Below are 21,095 nucleotides of genomic sequence, written 5' to 3' on the forward strand. Positions count from 1 at the left end.
ACAGAGTTGGTAGAAATATTCCTTGCCCACAACGAGCTTAGGGTCTAGAGGATGGAGTTTATCTGGAACTTAAAATTTTTTTTTTTTTTTTACTTCAGAGCCTACTATGTGTGAGATATTGTCCTAAGTGGTGAGGTAAATCAAGCTAATCAGATTGGGCACAGTCCATATCCCTCATGGGGCTCACAGTTTTAATAGTCCATTTTACAGCTGAGGGAACTGAGCCACAGAGAAGTTGAATGACTTGCCCAAGATCCTACAGCAGACAAATAAGACAAATGGGATTAGAACCCAGGTCCTTTGGCTCCCAGGCTTTTGCTCTTTCCACTAGGCCATACTGCTTTACAGCTCCCTCTCTTTCCAAGCCTGCTTAGATCATATTTTTCCCCATCCTCAAAACCCTCCTGACATTCTTACCTCCCATTCCCATCCTCTCTCAAACCCAATTAATTTTTCTTCTCAAGTCATGCTCCCAACTCCAACCTCAGACCTTGTGTACCTCCACAACACTTAAGCATTCGCAGTCACACAACCTTTGTGCATATCTATTTACATACTCCACTATTTAAGCAGTTATCCACACTTCCATCTTTCTATTCTCTTCCTCCTCCTCACAATAAGTTATTTTAAGTTTCCCAGGGGTCAGACGTTATTTCAACAAGATTTTATAGCATCTCAGAGATGGAGGCAGAACAATACAGAATGGGGCACTGGTAAGAGAAAAAGTATTTATTATATCTGTAACATTTATTGTGCTTGTAATTTGTTACATTATGTCTCCCCCACTAAACTGTAAGATCACTGTGGGCAGGGAACATGTCTTACAAATCTGTTGTAGTCTTCCAATCACTTAGTACAGTGCTCTGCATACGGTAAGTGCTCAATAGTACAACTGCTTGAGAAATGAGATTTTTGAATGGTCTTTTATAAAAATCAGCTGTGCGGATGAGTTAGGAGGTGATAATATAGTTTACTGGCCAGGTTATTCCTTAGCATCTGGACCAGTCTGGAAAGAAAAGATAGAGTAGATCTGGAAAATGTTGCAGAGGGGAAAAATGACAGGATGTAGTAACAGATGAATGTGAGAATGGTGTCAATTGAATGGATTTTTTTTTTTCCACATGTGCACTATGGACTATGTGGACTCTGCAAGCAAAACGGCTTCTTGATACCAACTTTTGCAGTATTTTATGCTTTTTCCAAAATTTGCCAAATCTTTATTGCTGCCAAATTTGCAGCATAAAGTTACTTCCCTACCTGCAGTTCTACTCTGGGCAATATCATCCTTTAATGAGCCCTGCACACACTTTATTAATATGGACGATTTTAACACTGGTACACAAACTGCAGAGCAAGCTATCAGATTTACAGTGGGGGCACTGGGGACTCTGGAGGGGTTTTAGATTTGACTTCTGAGTAACTTTTGTGAGCCTAATTTGCAATAAATTATGTGAAAATATTGTTGAGCAAATAAAGCTCAAGCTGGCTACTCTTAAACCTCTCTTTTAAAAAAAAAACAAAACTCTTAAAATATGACCCAAAGGCAAATGTGGAAACTCCCTTGCATGTTCTACAAATTTCATTTCAGAAATGTAATCTGAAGATTAAAATATTGATAAAATATTCCTTGGAACATGAAAATGAATCTAAGCTTGATTCAGTTCTTCACTTTGCCTTGTACGCTAAGGGTTTTTTAAACTGAAAAATTCCTGTGAAAATGGTTCTTCCTCCTGACTGGGCCACACTTCTACAACAATTCTGACTTCTGATCCTACTCAAGGCTTTCTTCTCTTACCCCTCTTAACAGATTGGCCTGTTGACCATTTCAGGGGCAGGGTGGGCATATATGCCACTATGCACCAAAATGAGCTGGGGCTTGGTTTCCATTGGTGCCAGGTGGATTTGTTTCCATCTGTGCTTGTCCAAATCTACAGTGGCTCAGGTATGTTGCATAATCAGATTGATACGTGCAACTCATCCTTGACTTTAGCTACTTGTGGCGATTGGCACTGACACCTCAATCTGAGTTACAGTATTTGAGAAGTTTTAATGGTTTTCAATTCTGGTATTTTTTTTTTCTCCGTGGTTATTACAGTAGACCAGGACACAGTCCTCATGGGCCAGGGCCCAGCAAATCCACTGGGAACAAGACCAAAAATTTGGCATTTCTGAGAGCAGTTCTTGGCAAACTCCGTATTTTAGATGGCAGAAGTTAACTCTTGTGTTGGTCAGGCTAGAAAAAGAGTATCAGAGGCCAGATAATGGCTCTGGGGTAGGATGAGGCAGTATCCCTGAATCCATACACATTTTGCAGTTAGGGTTATGGTGGGTATTATTTATTTATTTATTTTACTTGTACATATCTATTCTATTTTATTTTGTTAGTATGTTTGGTTTTGTTCTCTGTGTCCCCCTTTTAGACTGTGAGCCCACTGTTGGGTAGGGACTGTCTCTATATGTTGCCAATTTGCACTTCCCAAGCGCTTAGTACAGTGCTCTGCACATAGTAAGCGCTCAATAAATACGATTGATGATGATGATGGTGGGTAGAGGGAGTCTAGACCTGTACTGAAAGCCACCTCAAAGCAACAGCAGCAGTGCCTTATCCCTAAACTTGCACCTAGAGTTCTCAATTTACCAGGTTACCCTAACTCCCCTGAGAAGCAGCATGGCCTATTGGATAATGCATGTGTCCGGGAGTTAGGAGGACCTGGGTTCTAAGGCTGAATCTGCCACTTGTCTGCTGGGTGACCTTAGCCAAGTCACTTCACTTCTCTATGCCTCAGTTCCCTCATCTGTAAAATGGGAATTAAGACTGTGAACCCCATGTGAGGCATGGACTGTGTTTAACCGGATTAACTTGCATCTTCCCCAGCATGTACTACAGTGCCGGGCTCATAGTAAGCATTTAAAAAATACCATTAGAAAACCTCCAAATTTCCAGGTGGATCTAGTTTTAGAGGGAGCTACTTGATACTTCTCCAGATGAATCTAATGTATGGTGGGATCTGCCTGATAATCTGGAATTAGTATGACCAGAGTAGGGGTTCATTACATATCTGGTGATTTTTTATCTTCCAAAAAAGCATGCTGGAAACTTCATTTTGCGATGCTACGGTTGCTCTTTTTAAGCAAGCCTTCATGAAGAGAAATAAAAGTGTGACTCCTCAGGTTGGATTCTGAGGAGTAAAATTTGGTCCGACCTTGCAGAAATTGTCTCCCTATCATGGTGCGGTGGCTAGAGCACGGATTTCAGAGTCAGAAGATCATGGGTTCTAATCCCGGCTCCACCACTTGTCTGTTGTGTGTCCTTGAGCAAGTCACTACTTCTCTGGGCCTCAGTTACCTCATCTGTAAAATGGGGAATGAAGACTGTGAGCCCCGTGCGGGACAGGGACCATGAACAACCTGATTACCTTGTATCTACCCCAGCGCTTAGAACAGTGCTTGGCACATAGTAAGCACTTAACAAATATTATTATTATCCAGCGCTTAGAACAGTGCTTTGCACATAGTAAGCACTTAGTAAATGCCATTAAAAATAGAATCATTTAGAAAAGGACAGCTTCCAACTAGGATGCAAATGTGGCTGAAAAGACATAACCCTCCTGCAAGATACCCAATCAATTGTAGCAGTAGCTTTAAAATGGCCATCATCACTCTGGTAATAGACTTTAAATTCTACTGCATTGCCTGGAGGGTTTGTGAGAAGCAGAAAGCAAGACCGTTCCTCTTTAACTCTAAGTGGTAGAGAAAATATTTGGCATTGAGCCATAAAGAGATAATCATTGAGGAGTTAAAGAGTAATCTGAAAAGTGGACATCTAGTTGGTGAAAATAGGAGTCAAGCTAGTAAATCAGATACTTCATCCAAGTGCAGGCTTTAACAGGATCATATAGGGTGTCATTCATCTTTCACCAGGAAGAAAAATGCCCAAATCTTCTCCCAAACACTGCTTGGGAGAAGCAGCGTGGCTCAGTGGAAAGAGCCTGGGCTTGGGAGTCAGAGGTCATGGGTTCGAATCCCGGCTCCCCCACATGTCTGCTGTGTGACCTTGGGCAAGTCACTTAACTTCTCTTAGCCTCAGTTACCTCATCTGTAAAATGGGGATTAAGACTGTGAGCCCCACATGGGACAGCGTGATCACCTTGTATCCCCCAGCGCTTAGAACAGTGCTTTGCAGATAGTAAGCACTTAACAAATGCCATTATTATTATTATTATTATGTAACCTGGTGATGCATGTTCAGTGAAGGAAGGAGAGAGAGGCAGAGCAAACAAGTCATTCAATCCATACTTGAAAACTTACTATGTGCAGAGCACTGTACTATGCACTTGGGAGAGTACAGTCTAACAATCTGAAGTTGTGGGAGCACTGACCTGTCTTAAACTGCCTTCACCATGGCTACCCAGCAAAATCTGGAGCACTGCACTGCCAGGCCTGGAGCATCAGAGCCATTGCAGCCAACTTCCTCAACCCTCCTGTGCCTCTTTTTTTTTTTTTTTAAAGCAAAAATAAAAACAAAAAGCCTAATCTGGCATGCATCATGCATCTTTCTTCCTATGTAACCCTCCACCTGTGAATGAGTTGCTCACATTTCTCAGCCAACTGAATAATCAGTCAGTGGTATTTGTTAAATGCTTACTGTGTGTTACGCATTGTACTAAGCACATACAAAAGTACAATGCAACCTGGTTGGCAGATGTGATCCCTGCCCACCAGGAATCCCTGCCAGCAAGCATTAAAATATGTTACAGATAGGGGAAATTTTTCCTTTCGGGCCTCGGATATTTGTTTTTGTTTACTTTTTTTCCCCAGAACTGAACATCTCCTCCTGCAGTTATTTCTTACTAGGCTGCATTTTCATCCCTTGAATCAATTTTTATTTGGACCTCTCTAGTTTGCCACATCCTTCTTAAAAGAAAGGTTTCAAAAATGGGCCGAAAACAGCAAGATGCAGGCCTTTCTTAATACATTAGCCTTCAGCATTGTCCTACTGAGATCCTTGGGTCACTGTACTATACTTGTGCATAAGCAGACTTATCATCTCATATCTACAGCTTTGCATTTAGCCCTTATGCTCTATTACTCTCTGGTGCATTTCTACAGATTGTTTAAGAATTCCTATGCAAAGTGAATATTGATCTTAGCCCTCAGTAATTTGGTGAACTATTCAATAGTGAAATGCTCCGCTATAGAGATTCTGAGGTGCTAGCTTCCACACTAGACAGAACAGCAATACAGTTTTGTAATGAGCATCTGGGAGTGCTGTCTGCCAGATTTATTTATTTTCTTTCCCCAGTTCACACAGTGTTATTTTACAACTGAAAACAGATTATTTCTCTGAGCACATATGATTGCATTTAGGACAGATATTACAGGTCAAAATATTGGAAGGACAATAAATTAGCAATTACAAATTGGGCAAAAGCCTTCTATCCCTGGCTTGTTTGACATTTTGCCTCAGGTTGGTGGCTGAACCAGAGTGATGTGGCTTGACGAGCTCTTTAGAGCCCCTGAGAGAGGTTGTGAGTGAGGAGCTAGATGAGGCTGGCATTTCAGAAGGTTGCAATGATGTCTTTGTCTCTGTGCACAATAAAAGAGGAAGGAAATGTTCCCAAACTTAGAAGTTCTAAGGAAAATGAACGGCTTTGCCAGTGCATTGAAAAGATAATAAGGTAATTAGAACTGTAAAACTTGATAATAGGTCAAAATAAATTGCATCACAGAATCCTAAAAGAAGAAATTCAAAGTCTATCGATAGGAAACTTTCCATTTTCTCCAAATGGAATGTATACCTGCAACTTGGAGAAGCAGCAGGGCCTAGAGGATAGAGCACGGTCCTGGGATTTAGAAGATGTGAGTTTCAATCCTGCTCCACTTGCTTCTGTGATTTTAGGCAAGTCACTTCATTTCTGTGTGCCTCAGTTGCCTCATCTATAATGAGGATTAAGACTGAGAGCCCCATTTGGGAAATGGACTGTTTGCAATTAGTATCTACTCCATGGAGTGCCTGACACATATCCTAGAGGATAGAGCACGGGCCTGGGATTTAGATGATGTGAGTTTCAATCCTGCTCCACTTGTTTCTGTGATTTTAGACAAGTCACTTCACTTCATTTGTCTGTGCCTCAGTTGCCTCAGCTATAATGAGGGACTGGGAGCCCCATGTGTGAAATGGACTTTTTCCAATTAGTACCTACTCCATGGAGTGCCTGGCACATAGTAAGTACTTAATAACGATTAAAAAAGAAAAACTTTCATTCAGTTTAATGGGGGTTGTATGTGTAACTTGGGTGTTTTGCCTACTTTGTGGCAAAAGGATAGCATTTCTAGGCACTGAAAGGTGTAACTGTTATCCTGGTTGGACTCTGAGTGGGCGTATGCAAACTTTCAAGGGAACTGATTGTTTTGGATGGGTTACCAGACATTCCATTAAATGGTAATGCATCTGTAATTTTTTTTTTTCTTATTTGTTTTACTTCTGTGTTTTTAACCAAAGTGATATAGTGCTTTCATGCCTTTTGTAGAGCCAAACCGTATCCCCTTTAGTGGTTTACTGTTAAAAATCTAAGATTTTCAACATGCTGAACAAATTTCTCATCTGTTTTTAAAAAGAATTTTGGTGCTGAAATACACATTTTTTTTCCAGCTGCTTACTCATCTGTGTACACAAAGGAAGACTATTCCCATTGGTTTGCGTGCCAAGGTTCTTGGGTTTTATTCCTGGCTCTTTCATCTATTTGGTTGTGGGCCTCAGCTCTTCTTTAATAGCTAATCCTCTGTAAAATGGGGCTTCTTGTATTAAAGAAAGGACATCATGAAACTTCATGAAAATCTGTAAAGAGCCTTGAGGTATGATAGCTTATCCAAGTACGTCTCATCAAAATAGGTGCACAATTTTAGAAATCTACTTGAGATTTGGCAGGAAGGGAGCTGAAATTTAAGCAAAAAAACTGACTACATTGCCTCAGGTTAAATTTTCCTCAATCTTTGTCCTTCCTTTCTTTGGATCATAATAATAATAATGATAATGGCATGTATTAAGCACTTACTATGTGCAGAGCACTGTTCAAAGCACTGGGGAGGATACAAGGTGATCATGTTGTCCCACGTGGGGCTCACAGTCTTAATCCCCATTTTACAGATGAGGTAACTAAGGCCCAGAGAAGTTAAGTGACTTGCCCAAAGTCACACAGCTTACAAGTGGCAGAGCTGGGATTAGAACCCATGACCTCTGACTTCAAAGCCTGTGCTGTTGCCACTGAACCACTGCTGCTGCTTTATGGGTTTCCATAAAGTAGTGTGAAGGCATATTATAAGACTGAAAGAGCAGATGTGCAGGAAATGTTCCTGGATAGTAATCATTATATGTTGCCGATTTGTACTTCCCAAGCGCTTAGTATAGTGCTCTGCACACAGTAAGCACTCAAAATATGAATGTATCAAAAATAACTGGCTCTCGGTGGAAAAACTATTGCAGCCAAACCAAACATCCATGAGTGAACCAGACTGTACCACACAGTGGCTTCACAAAGACACCACCTACCCACACCCCAGCATGGCCCAGGACAAACCATTATTCCTCCTTCATACTCCATATTGCTGCTCTTTTTAATAATAAGTCTTAACTCTTCTCAGGGAAAAGCCACTTAAATACAAAAAAAATTGCAGTCCTATTGCAGAGCAACAAATATTGAGTGCAGATTTGATCCACAGGAAAGAATACTTAAGTAGTTCCATTTTTTTTCCCCTTTTGCCAACCAAACAGGAGAGTCAGTCATTTCAATATCAAGCCTTAACACAAGACGGACGAATATCTCAACAGTGGGTGGGACCAGAGCTGACTAATAGAATTCTGGAGTTTTATGGCTCAAGCAGGCACCTCAAATTGGGAATTTTACAACTGTTTTGGAAGATAGCAGATGGGTAACTTGCAGTATCAGATGCCTTGCTTAGGTTTGATAAATTCTAGTTGCTAGTACATGAAAGATGATAATTGTGGTCTCAGATAAGCAATTACCATGTATGAGGTGTTGGGGTATAAATATAATCAGGTCAGACATGATCCTTGCCACACATGGGGCGCACAGTCTGAAACAAAACATGTTGCTCATCCCAGCTTAATAGAGGAGGAAATGGAGGCCCAAAGCAGTTAAGTGACTTGCCAAGATCACACAGCAAGCAAGTGGTATAGCTAAGATTAGAACCCAGGACTCCTAACAACTGTGCTTCTTTACAATGATCTAAAAAGAAAAATCAGGGCACTACTGCTAGTGGTGCTAATCAGGCTGCCAAGATAAGATATTTTGGGGAACATGAGTGTAATATCAGTGTTACTGAAAATCCAGGAAGCAGTTATCTGCCAAAGTAGTGAGACTCAAGTCCAGCCCTGCAGATTAGCTTAATGGCACCCTTCAGTTAAGTCTAAAATATAATAGTCAAATTGATTTTAATTTACTGTCTTTTACAGTCTTACAGCCTGTGAAGTTTACAAAACAGGCTAGCTACAACTTTTAAGAACTCTTCCCTATAAGAACACCTAAGTTATCTCTTAACCTTCACTGGTGTCTATGTGTTTGTGTTTTGTGAGGATTGCCTACTTCGGTAAGTTGTCAGAAGTGCAGTTGACTTGTAGCCTTCTCTTTCACTGGCTCCAAGATAACAAATCCAGTTCCGCTCTCACAGTTCTTTGGAAAGTGAAGTAGGATGCCAGTTGTCACTGTGCATTTTTGCTGCAGTAAGTAACTGAGTTTAACCATCCATCGCCTCAGAGCCTGCATCACTGAGATTAATGTAGTAAGGCTGATCCTTGTCTGAGTGTCCAGCTTTGAGCAGCAGAATTGCCATCTGGCACATTCTCTCCATTTTCTTCTGACTGGCCCTAGCACTCTGCGGATTTTGAAAAAGATATACATTATTGTATTGTCCTCCCCCAAGAACTTAGAACAATGCTCAGCACAGAGTAAGAGCTCAATAAATACGATTGACTTCACATAGGTGTGTGTTTGTGTATATTGTCATGTAAGTTCCCAAAGCACCAGCTAAATCTTTGGGTATAGTTTTAACCCGCTGATGGAATCTGTGAGAATGCATGGAAAAGACTGCTGAAGGATGCTAGAGAAGCTGATTCTTATCTTTGATTTTTGGTTTTCTCTAATTCCCATTCTTAAGTGAGCAAAAGAAAAGAAATGATATGTTCAGCAGTGTGATGTGGGGGATCTGAGGCCCTTCATGATAACCTGCATGTCTGTTGGTGATGTGAAAGCACTGTGTGCCCATCTTCTTTGATGGAAGCTACTGAGGTGTTCCACCTCAACTTTTCCACGTGTTGTCTTGTGATGGGTTTTGCACCTACTAAATCCCGGGGCATAGTTTGACCGTAAATGTGAAACATTATTATGCATGCAGGTCACGTGCATTTTTTGACTGGGCTTTAAATTGGTGAATGAAATGTCAAAATAGAATCAAAGGTGCAGTCCAATTTGTATGGGCAGAGTATGTCTTTAGTTGCTTGGGGACATGTTTCATTCAAAAATATTCAAATTTATCCACTGAGTGCTTCCTTTCTGAGTGATATTAATAGAGAACATTTTAGGCTGAATCTAAGTATGGTGATTGAATTGGGGTCTGATTCAGCTCTGTGGCTAGGAGGGAGAGTGATCACAGGGCCACCCTACAAGCCTCAGGGATTTGAGGGTAGGGGATAGCTTGTGGCAGGAGAAATACTTGTGGGTTTCTCTGGCCTAAATAACTCAAAATGAAGTCTAGAATGTAACCCCTTTCTGGGACAGGGATCATGTCCTCCAGTTTCTACTGTTTAGTGCTTCACACAGAGTGAAAACTGAAATACTCTAGATTGATAGTTGATGATCTTATTGGACCTCATGATTTAGAACCCTAAGGACTGTGAAACAAATGAAATGGTCAAAATGATGTTGGAGTCTACAGGAAAAACTGATGAACTTGGCCGGTCAAAAGTCTCAGATCAAGAGCCACCCAAATTAATTGATTAGCATTGTGCAAAACCTCTAGCGGAATATTTGCACTCTCATTCATGCTGGGCTAAAAGTTGAAGTGAGCAAGCAGAGTATAGCATACTTTCAAAAATATGTATGAAATCCTTTTATATCCTAAGTGCCCACAACATAATAATTGTGGTATTTTTAAGCACTTACTATGAGCGAAGCACAAGGGATAAATACAGATAAACTAGGTTTGACTCAGTCCTTGCCCCAAATGGGGCTCACAGTCTGAGGGAGAACAGGTATTTAATCCTCATTTTACAGATAAAGAAGCTGAGGCACAGAGCTGTTAAGTGATTTGCCCCACATCACACAGCAGATGAGTAGCTCATCTGGTTTAGAATCCAGGTCATCTGAATCCCAAATGTGTGCTTGTTTCCATTGGGTCATACTGTGCTCATGCTCTGCTGATGCTCTGAGAGGTTTGGGTATGATTGTGTAAAGCAGAATAGGGAGCATTTGGATACATAGCTTAAATTTAACCATTAGCAATAGTAACAAAATTATGTTCAACTTCAGCTAGGGACCCGGGTTTCAGAGGAATAGACATTAGAAGTTAAATTCTCAATTCTCTGATTGCTTTGTGCTGTGCTCTAAAGATTTTTCTTATTCTACTGCTAAATAAAATTGATGTAAATGCTTCTAGTTCAGAAGACTGAGGCTTAGTTAATGCTTGTGATTCACTTTAATATCCTCAGATTAAAGACATTATAAGTACAGTGCTATAAGATCTATCCAGATGTGACCTCAGTTCTTCTCCCCATCTGGTACATTGTATTTGACACTGTCGTAAAAAGGAAAGGCTTGCATTTGCAGGGATAAATCCTGTTCATTGTCTAAGCAGAAATAAGAATTGAGCTCTGGGCAATTAAGAATCTTGAATAGTACAGTGATAGTGCTATTATTGGCACACTGCCAGCACAGACTAGTGCTACAAAAGTGGCTATGGTTAGATATAGGGGTAAGATTAGTGAAAGATGTGGCTGATTTTGTGGAAGACTAGGGTAGCAGCAGAGTATTAGAAGGTCGATTTGTTACTCTACTGGTTTAGGGGATTTTTCCTAGATAACTGCGCTTTTTGTGTCAGTCTTGAGCAGGTGTCTTTAGCCACACTCTCTCACACAGATCAGCTTCCACTGTTGGCAGTGTCAAAATTGGGAAGCACTCTCCTTTAAATGTATGGTGTAGTCCGGGTTCCACAAAAAACTTCAATGCAGAAATACATCATACACCAACTGCTGTTGAACTCTAGGATCCATACACTCTGCTTGACATTACATCCAGTCACTACAGGCAAGCCTTGTCCCTCCTCACTCCTTCCTCTCTTGACTTGCTCACAGTGTACTCTTGTCAAATCAGTAACTTGCTACCTCTGTTCTCTGCTTTGGCAGTAGCTCAGGATGGAGGTGGTATAAAAATAAGGTATAATAATAATCATTTAAGTGCTTACTATGTGCCAGGCACTGTTTGGCCTACTGGATAGAGCATTGGCCTGGGATGACTCAGTAGGTCCTGGGTTCTAATCCCAGCTCTGCCATTTGTCTACCAGTGACTTTGGGCAGGTTACTTCTTCGGACCTCAGTTACCTCATCTGTAAAATGGGGATGAAGACTGTGGGTCCCTTGTGGGACAGGGAACCACGTCCACCTTATCTTATATCTACCCCAGCGCTTAGAACAGTGCTTGACACATAATAAGCTCTTAACAAACTCCATCATCATTACTAAACGCTGGGGTAGATACAAGATAATTGGGTTGGACACAGTCTGTGTCCCATAGGGGGCTTAGTCTTAATCATCATTTTACAGATGAAGAAACTGAGGCAGAGAGAAGTGAAGTGACAGGCCCAAGGTCACTCAGAAGACAAGTGGCAGAACTGGGTTTAGAACCCGGATCCTTGCTCTTTCCATTAGACCACACTGCTTCTCAGCAGCAGGAATGGAAGGGGCAGAGCTCCTCTTTCCCACACTGATTCTGTGCTGCCTTTGGAGGACAAAAACAAAATCTATTCATCAGCTGAGCTACTCGTCTGCTGGGTGATCTTGTTCAGCTTGCCTCTCCCCTGCTTCTCATTTATTGACTGTAGCCATGCTGCGTGTTCTCTTCTGCTCCAATCCTGAGCCTGTATTCATGGGGTCGAGAGGTTGGCAACTGAGAAGGGGCGCAGACTGAGCCCCCTTTTTCCTCTCCTCCTCCCCATCCCCTCAACCCTACCTCCTTCCCCTCCCCACAGCACTTGTATATATATTTGTACAGATTTATTACTCTATTTTACTTGTACATATTTACTATTCTGTTTTGTTAATGTGTGCATATAGCTTCAATTCTATTTGTTCTGATGATTTTGCCACCTGTCTACATGATTTGTTGTGTTGTCTGTCTCCCCCTTCTAGACTGTGAGCCCATTATTGGGTAGGGACCGTCTCTATATGTCGCTGACTTGTACTTCCCAAGCACTTAGTACAGTGCTGTGCACACAGTAAGTGCTCAATAAATACGATTGAATGAATGAACTTGGTGGGGAATTGTCTCATCTGGGCTGGGCTAAAGTGATGCTTGGCTTTTGGAGTGGCTTCAGTTGACAAGGTAGGGACAAAGATGCTTCCAGGGAGGAGCTGAGAGCCAAACCAATGAAGCGGCAAAAGGCTGGATGGACAAAAACCCATTTGCTGCCATTGGGTGCAAGTAGGTGGGGTAGCACTCTGTTACCTGGTCATCAGCCCCTAACACTTTCCTGCCCACTTGCTTTTTCAAGATAGTAACTCACTATTAAAGATCTCCCAGTTCAATAACCTTGGAGCCAAACCCTGTTATATGATGGTTCTCTTTAGATTCTAGGTAATATGGCTGCAAATAATAGCTTATGGCACACTTAATTAGGCAACTATCCTTAGGCGTGCAATCAATCAACGGTATTTATTGAAGACTTGCTGTGTGCTGAGCACTGTACCAAGTGCCTGTTTACTTGTTTTGATGTCTGTCTCCCCCCTTCTAGACTGTAAGCCTGTTGTGGGCAGGGATTGTCTCTTTATTGATGAACTGTACTTTCCAAGCACTTAGTACTGTGTTCTGCAAACAATAAGCGCTCAATAAATACTATGGAATGAATGCTTAGGACAGTACCAATGTCAGCCTGCCTTCTCCAATTTTTCTTTCTCTCAATCTTCCTTGATAATTTTTTCTTTTCCTTTTTCATAGGTGAGGGGACGTTTTCTTATTTCAGATGGATGTTTGGATGCTTAATTTAGTGGAGGGATCCTCAAACAGTTTAGTCCAGAGATCACTCAGATGGGCAAAAGTTCTTGTGGACCAAAAATAAGAGGAGGGAGGGGTTCTCCTCTGGTCTTGAAGACTTTCACTCATGGGAGTGGGGCTCCTCCCTGCTCCAGGTGATGTCTGGCCTCCCTTTTCAGCTAATTTCACAGAACACTGCTTTCTAAAATAGTGTGTGATCACAGCTCAGTTCTAATGTTCGCTCTAGGAACATGGTAAAGGGTCTAAAGCTGGAAGAAAGCTTCCAGAAGCAAATGGGGGCAGCATAAAGGAAACTCTTTGGGATCAGGATTGTGGCATTGTGATAGAGGGACCCAACTAAGGTCTCTCACAGGCCATATTCTGAGAAATATTGTTGTAACAGTGTGGGGAGAAAATGAAGGAGATGAAGGTGGCAAGAGGAGTAAAAGGTAGTACAATCTGAGGGACAAGTGGCATTGTGTGGATGACTTGCAGTGTTTTTCAAGGCTAACCTGAGGCATTTAAAATCAAGCACTTATTTATTGAGCATTTACTGTGCGCAGAGTACTGAACTAAGGACTTGAGAGAGTACAATACAGCAGGGTTGGTAGACACATTTCCCACCCACAGTAAGCTTGCAGTCTAGATGGTGTGTATGTTGGGAGGGGGGAGTTGACTGGTGTTATAATGCACACAATTATTATTTTGCTTGCATATAGGATATCCTGAATGCAGTATTTTAAAAGGAAAAACCACTTTTTTCTATAAAGCAAACTTTAGCTGCTACCATGCTTTGCCTTTCTTCTTAACTTGAGCAGGAAATAAACTATCTACATTCTGTTCACAGTTTTTTCTCTAATGCATTCTGTCAGGTTCACTTGAAGGCTCGGAAATGGATTTCAGATTGAAACCTGCATTTCTTTCCTTTTTTCCCCTTTTTTTCCTTTTTTCATATGTATCCTTGACAGAGATACTTCACTGTTGGTTTCAGTGGTAAAAACATGTTTTTTTAAGCTGCCTACTACTAGTTGGAGGGTTTATTCTCAGACTTGCCTAACAGACTTCCTGTATTTCTTGCATTTTGATGTGGCATCTCTATGTCTGTGAAAATAGCAGCCATACGCAAGCAGAATGGTTGAATGTTAGGGGATGCTAGTAGTCAAATACCCGAGTCAGTGGTTGAGTGTGCCAATTGAGGTAGACACGTTATTAATAAGTTGTAATTGTGGTATTAACCACTTTGTATGTATCAAGCACTGTACTAATTGCTGGGGTAGATGCAAGGTAATTAGGTCCCACACAGGGTTCACAGTTTAAGCTGGAGAACAGATATTGAATCCTTATTTAGCAGATGAGACCTGATGTCCAGAAAAGTTTGTGACTTACCCAAGGTCACACAGCAAACAAGTGGCAGATGTTATTTTTTTGAGATGGAGGGTGGTTTCAACTGTGCACTTTTCTAGGTGCTGCCTCCTTAAAATCCCTTCCTGAGGAAGGACTAGGATTGAAGGAAGTTTAGCTGGCAAGAGAAAGAAACGAAATCCTGTAAACCTGGGCACATTTGACCTCCAGCCAGTGAATACTCTGCTCCTAATTGATTCATTCATTTATTCATTCATTCAGTCGTATTGAGCACTAACTGTGTACAGAGCACTGTACTAAGCGCTTGGGAAGTACAAGTTGGCAACATATGGAAACGGTCCCTACCCAACAATGGGCTCACAGTCTAGAAGGGGGAGACAGACAACAAAACAAAATATGTGGACAGGTGTCAAGTCATCAGAACAAATAGAATTAAAGCTAGATGCACATCATTAACAAAATAAATAGAATAGTAAATATGTACAAGTAAAATAGAGTAATAAATCTGTACAAACATATAGGTGCTGTGGGGAGGGGAAGGAGGTAGGGTCGGGGGGATGGGGACGAGGAGAGGAAAAAGGAGAGGAAAATTGATGACAACTCACAACTTGTTCCTTTGTGATACGGAGTTTGAGGGACTTTGCGTGGTTTTCACAATGTCCGTGGTTCAGTTCAGATATTTTTAAAAGTTGCTTTAGCTTGGTGATGCAAATAGAAACCCGTTTTCATGTGGTGTCCTATCTGGATGCTTTTTTAACCATCAAATGTCTATCAGTGAGTAAGATTTACAGTGCCTGGCTTAAAAGCTTTACTTAAAAATAGACACTCCTATCTTCAGGAACTTGGATTTTTCTGTGAGAAATTTTTTATCACTGTATGGTTTTCTTAGCTAAAATAAAATTTGTAGGGGAATATTTTAAAAGAAAGCCTAGTCCATACTGAATTTCTGCTTTGTCGTGAGATTATGTTAAGTGAATACAGATTTTAATTTGAAAATCACTCACTGCATCACTGTAGAGCTAAGATACTAGTTCTGCCATGTGGTTTTTTTTTTTATCGGTTTTTGGATTTTTTTTTTCTTCTGTACAATAGCTGGGAGATTGAGTGGAAAGGTTACCAGCTAAACATTTTTTTAAGAGGTGAAAAGATCGTAACAAGAGGAAGTAAGAATGAATGCTTTGAAGGTCCACAATCTAAATAATTATGCTATTAAACTACTGTGTGCCAAGTACAAAGATAAATTGCAGTCAGATCAGACATAGTTTTTCCCACATACAACTTTCAGTCTAATCACCAACCTTTCTCATCAGTTGGTTATGGGAAAAATTTATTCACACTCCAGGGAAAATCATTCTGGAGAACTGTTCATCCCTAAGCCTTATTTAAAGGAAGCATTCAGTTATTTAACACTATTATGCAGTATTACAAATGTGGCATATTTTGAGTGACCGAATGACCACCAAATCTGCAAGCCTATCAAAATATTGTATGTGTAAGCATCCCTGACCATTGGGCGAATCTGACTCATAAGATCAATCGTATTTATTGAACACTTGCTGTGGGCAGAGCACTGTATTTTAGCATTTGAGAGAGCTGTAGACATAGCCTCTACCCTCAAGGAGCTTACATTGTCGAGGGAAAATAAGACAGTAGGAAATGCAGTTGGGTTAGGAACAAATAAGGTAATTTTCAAGTTGTAGAGCTGGCAAGCAAGCATAAGGGCCTGGGAGTCGGAAGGTCATGGGTTCTAATCATGATGCCACCACTTGTCTGCTGGGTGACCTTGGGCAATTCACTTTACTTCTCTGGGCTTGTTACCTCATCTGTAAAACGGGGGTTAAGGCTGTGAACTTCACGTGGGATAACCTGTTTACCTTGTATTTACCCAACACTTAGAGCAGTGCTTGACACATAGTAAGTGCTTAACAAATACCATCTTTTCTGATGCTAACCTTCTTACTGTGCCTCATCCTCACCTGTCCTGCCATCGACCCCTGGCCCACGCCCTACCTCTGGCCTGGAATGCCTTCCCTCTTCAAATCAATCAATCAATCGTATTTATTGAGCGCTTACTGTGTGCAGAGCACTGTACTAAGCGCTTGGGAAGTACAAGTTGGCAACATATAGAGACAGTCCCTACCCAACAGTGGGCTCACAGTCTAAAAGGGTCAAATCCACCAAACAATCACAGTTCCCCCTTCAAAGCCCTACTGAAGGCTCACCTCCTCCAGAAGGCCTTCCCAGACAAAGCCCCCACTTTTCCTCAGGTCTACCCCCCCTCCCCACCCCACAGCACTTGTGTATATATGTACATATCTATAATTCTATTTATATTAATACCTGTCTACTTGTTTTGATGTGTGCATATCTATAATTCTATTTATATTGATGCTACCAATGTCTGTTTTCTTTTATGTCTGTCTACCCCCTTCTAGATTGTAAGCCCATTGTGGGCAAGGATTGTCTCTATTGCTGAATTGTACTTTACAAGTGCTTAGTACAGTGCTCTGCACACAGGAAGTGCTCAATAAATGCAGTTGAATGAGTGAGTAAACTAGGGTGACTTCTTGTCCTCTCATGCCCTATTTACAGCACTCACATGGAAGCCATTTATTACATGCATTTCAAAAGTGAAACGTAATGTTGATCAATACAGAATCTCTTTTCCCTGAGATACGATGATCCAATGCCAAGAATATGTCCTAGGAAAATGTAATTAAAATCTTTTGGAATTCAAATATGGTACTTGACGTTTTTTGAGTGGTATTAAAGGCAGGAAATGTATCTTCCGTACCTTTAAACTGGCAATGACACAGCCGTTTTCAGGATTCACTTGTGCTCAAGTTCCTTTACGGTGCACACTCATCTAGGCCAGCATCAAGAAATCTACATGTTCTTTTTTCCCCTTTTGTGATTCAACTAATTTTTAATTATTCAGGGCCACAGCCTGTTTTTGACAATGTTCTGATTCAAGCATCTATTTGCAGGAGTTGCTCTATCTTGGAAAAACTGTTCTGGGTTGATTTTTATTCTGGTTCTAATCAATTTGCCTCTAACTTGTATTCCCTGGTCAATATCCCATATTGTGATTTGGATGATATATAATAAAACAGTTTTCGTATCACTGCAACTGGTATCTTTTAGAGATCATTTTATTTATAAATATTATATAAACAGTATTTATACCCCCATCTACTTAATGGCTCTGAAAACTGTCTAGTCATTAATTTTTTTGCCCCACATATTACTCCAAAAATAAATGATAAAGTGCCTGATTCCTAAAACCTGTGTCATGATGTTTTATCCCTAGCATCTAAATCACCACAAAAACATCTGGCAAAATCATCCATGATGGCATTAAAGGTCTGACAACATAATCTTTGTGTACTTTAGCAGACTTGTCCTCTGAATGTTACCTTGATGATGAATCAGTCCGTCAGATTTCTTATCTTCTATCTTAAACATACTACTGGCTTTTTTGTTTCTCCTCTGAGACCTTCAGAACTCAGAGATGCAACAACTGTTTCAGCAGTGTCTTGAATCCCTTCTAAACTATTAATTTTTCAACTCTAAAGTCTTTTCCAGACTTTTCTGATTTCTTCAGTCTTAGATTGGCATTTACCAACTCAGTTTGCTTAGGGATATTGCAAGTTTGAGATGCTATGTAAAAATTTATTCTGTTCATGTTTGTCTTGAAACAAGTTTCCTTATCTTGGATCCAGAAGTCTGGTAGTCTGTATAAATTCTACTTGGCGAATAGGGTAAGGAAGGGGTTTTTAAAAAATTACATTTTCTCCATTGAAAATGTATTTCTGATAGAAAAATTTAATTTTTCCTTTTCTCCCCCCAGTGAGGAAAATGTTTTCACCAATAGGTCTGAAAATGAAATATTTCAAAAACCTATCCTCTGGCAGTTTTAACTGTTTCCTTGTGTTTATGGATACTTGAGTGAAATATTGAACTATTGCTCAGCACTATAAAACAAGACACTCTGTCCAAGCTTTTCAGAAAATTATTTTGTGTAATAAATTAGATGGCATGTGCCTAGAGATCAATATTTCTAAACTTGATTACTAGAAGCTAATAGGCATTCAGAGAATGCCTGCTTGAAACTCCCCTAATTTTCTAAAAAAAAGAAAAAAATGCTAAGTGTACAATTATAGTGATCATGGGGTATCAGCCTAAATTTCTGTTAAATTAATTTTCAGAAATTTGCAATGGAAGAGATTTGACTTGCACCAAGTATAGTGACTGAAAATAGCTGTGCATGGTATTCTTCTCTTATAGTCCTGAAGAATTTCTAAGTTTGAGGGTTTATTAACTCAGTTTGTAAGTACTGGAAACCATTTAATATGTTTAAATTACAAAAGATTAAACTACGTGGATTTAGATAAAAATAATTAAATAGTCTTTAGACTCATTTGTATTTTAAATGAGGCCCAATAAATACTACTTCAACTAACTGAAAATGTGAGGAAGTGTTTTGCAAAGGAGAAACTAAGATCTAGTGCATTTAGAATCCTTTCAGTAAGCTATGTGAAGCAAAAAAAAAATATGTTCTGGATCCTGCATAAGAAGCTGTGGAAATAGCACAACCATAAGATCTAGGGAATGGCACATCAGATCTGATGGCATTTCAAGCAGTGGAAAAATACATCGTATAGTTAAGAAAATAGGGGGCAGCTGAAAACTGATAGACTTTCGAGTAATATTATTAGCAGACCATCAAGACAACTTATATGTTTAGACATGAAGTTGCTGTAGATTATAGAGTAGGATAATGTAAGATTCTATATAGCACCTTGACTTCAGGAAAAAAAAAAAACTTAAGTACTTCAGTTGTAATTATTGAGCCCATACTGTGTGCAGAGTACCATAGTAAGCCCTTGGGAGAGTACAATATAATAGCCATCTCTGCTGCAAGTGTTGCAGTTTTTCTGCTTCCTGCTCACCACACACAAGGTTTTATGGCTAGCGTCTAAATGCTTAACTGGTTATGCAGAGACTAAAAATGTTAAGGAATATACCATATTTGGAGATGTCACCAGCTACCAACTCACCTGAACACCCACTGATGTCCTTTGAGATATCTTTATTGCTATAATTGCTTTGGTTGAACTTCAAATACAGTGTTATAGAGTGTGACTAATATAATCGTGAACAATGGACTGAGATTGCTTCTCAAAAATTTAGAATTTTAAATACCTTGGGGATTGTTTCTTGAGCTTGCTCTGGATTTCATGGCTCATCTACCTCAGTACAATTGTAGTTGATGGATTGGAGTATTTGTTGAATAATAATGAGAATATTTAGGCATCCCTAACTTACTAACTTTTTAAAAGCATTTTAAGAAATCACTCATCACACAGCAGGCAAGGTGTGATGAAAGCAACTGCTCTGTGATTGGAAATAATATCCAGTTTTCAAAATGTTGGAAATTCTTCAAATTAGGAAGCTCTTAAAGGTTTTTTCACCATGAAATCTTTGCATGTTAACTCTTGGGGTGGTGGGGGTCAGAGGTCATGGGTTTTAATCCCGGCTGTGCTGGTTGTCAGCTGTGTGACCTCGGACAAGTCACTTAACTTCTCTGGGCCTGTTACCTCATCTGTAAAGCGGGGATTAAGACTGTGAACCCCAAGTGGGACAACCCGATTACCTTGTTGGGTTAGGGTTAAGCACCCCAGTGCTTAGAGCAGTGCTTGGCACGTAGTAAGCACTTAACAGATACCATTATTATTTTGGAGATTTACATAACTCATCTTAAGATATAGTTTTCCCATGAATCAGAGCTCCTATATTTCCTCAAAGTAAGTTATTAACTTATTTAATACCTCATTGTTTTTCAGTTTACAGTAATTCTTTGAGGAGCAAGTAGTCCCCATAAACTGCTTTCAGCAATTATGAAGAGGGAGGAATTAATTTTTTTCTCAGAAATTATTCTTTTAAGTGATCCAAATATAGACATAGTGGTATATACATAAAGAATCTTAAGCAGCTAAGTTAAAAGGTAGGGATCAATTTAATCAAAATCAATTTTATAGAGCATTCCAGATGGCTGGTTATCTTTAAACGCTTTTACTTGGAACACTTAGACTTTAAGAAAGCAATTTAAAAGGGAGTGGACAGTCACGAGAAACTGTTTCTTTTGTTTTTTTCCATTGGATCAAGATATATTTTTTTTTAGCATTTTCCCTCCATTGTTATTTAATGTAGATATTTCATGTGTCCTTTTTCTTCCCTTCTCCCCCCCTCAGGAGACAGAGCTATTGGATCTCAGCCTCGTTAAGGATGCCAGATGTGGGAAACATGCCAAAGCTCCTAAGGTAGGCGCTCCCTCCCCAGGTGTTCGATCGATTGAGCTGGGGTAACATGTAGACTAATGGGTCACAATCCGAAGGCTTTCTGAAGCAATATTTTCAGATGTTTCACTCTTCTATTTTGCTTTGTCTACTTTGCAAAGGCATTCTGATATAT

General features: G+C 40.1%; 1 protein-coding gene across 2 annotated transcripts in view; it reads left to right on the forward strand.

The window, feature by feature from the left end:
* The window catches only part of PLCB1 (phospholipase C beta 1), a 444,925-nt gene that overhangs the window by 117,916 nt on the left and 305,914 nt on the right, over positions 1 to 21,095 (forward strand). For both annotated transcript variants that reach the window (XM_038750967.1, XM_038750968.1), the window contains exon 3: positions 20,876 to 20,944. In XM_038750967.1, coding sequence (XP_038606895.1) covers positions 20,876 to 20,944 — 69 coding nt within the window. The remainder of the gene's footprint in view (positions 1 to 20,875; positions 20,945 to 21,095) is intronic.

This window comes from Tachyglossus aculeatus, chromosome 9, assembly GCF_015852505.1.
Source record: "Tachyglossus aculeatus isolate mTacAcu1 chromosome 9, mTacAcu1.pri, whole genome shotgun sequence".
Taxonomy (NCBI): Eukaryota; Metazoa; Chordata; class Mammalia; order Monotremata; family Tachyglossidae; genus Tachyglossus; species Tachyglossus aculeatus.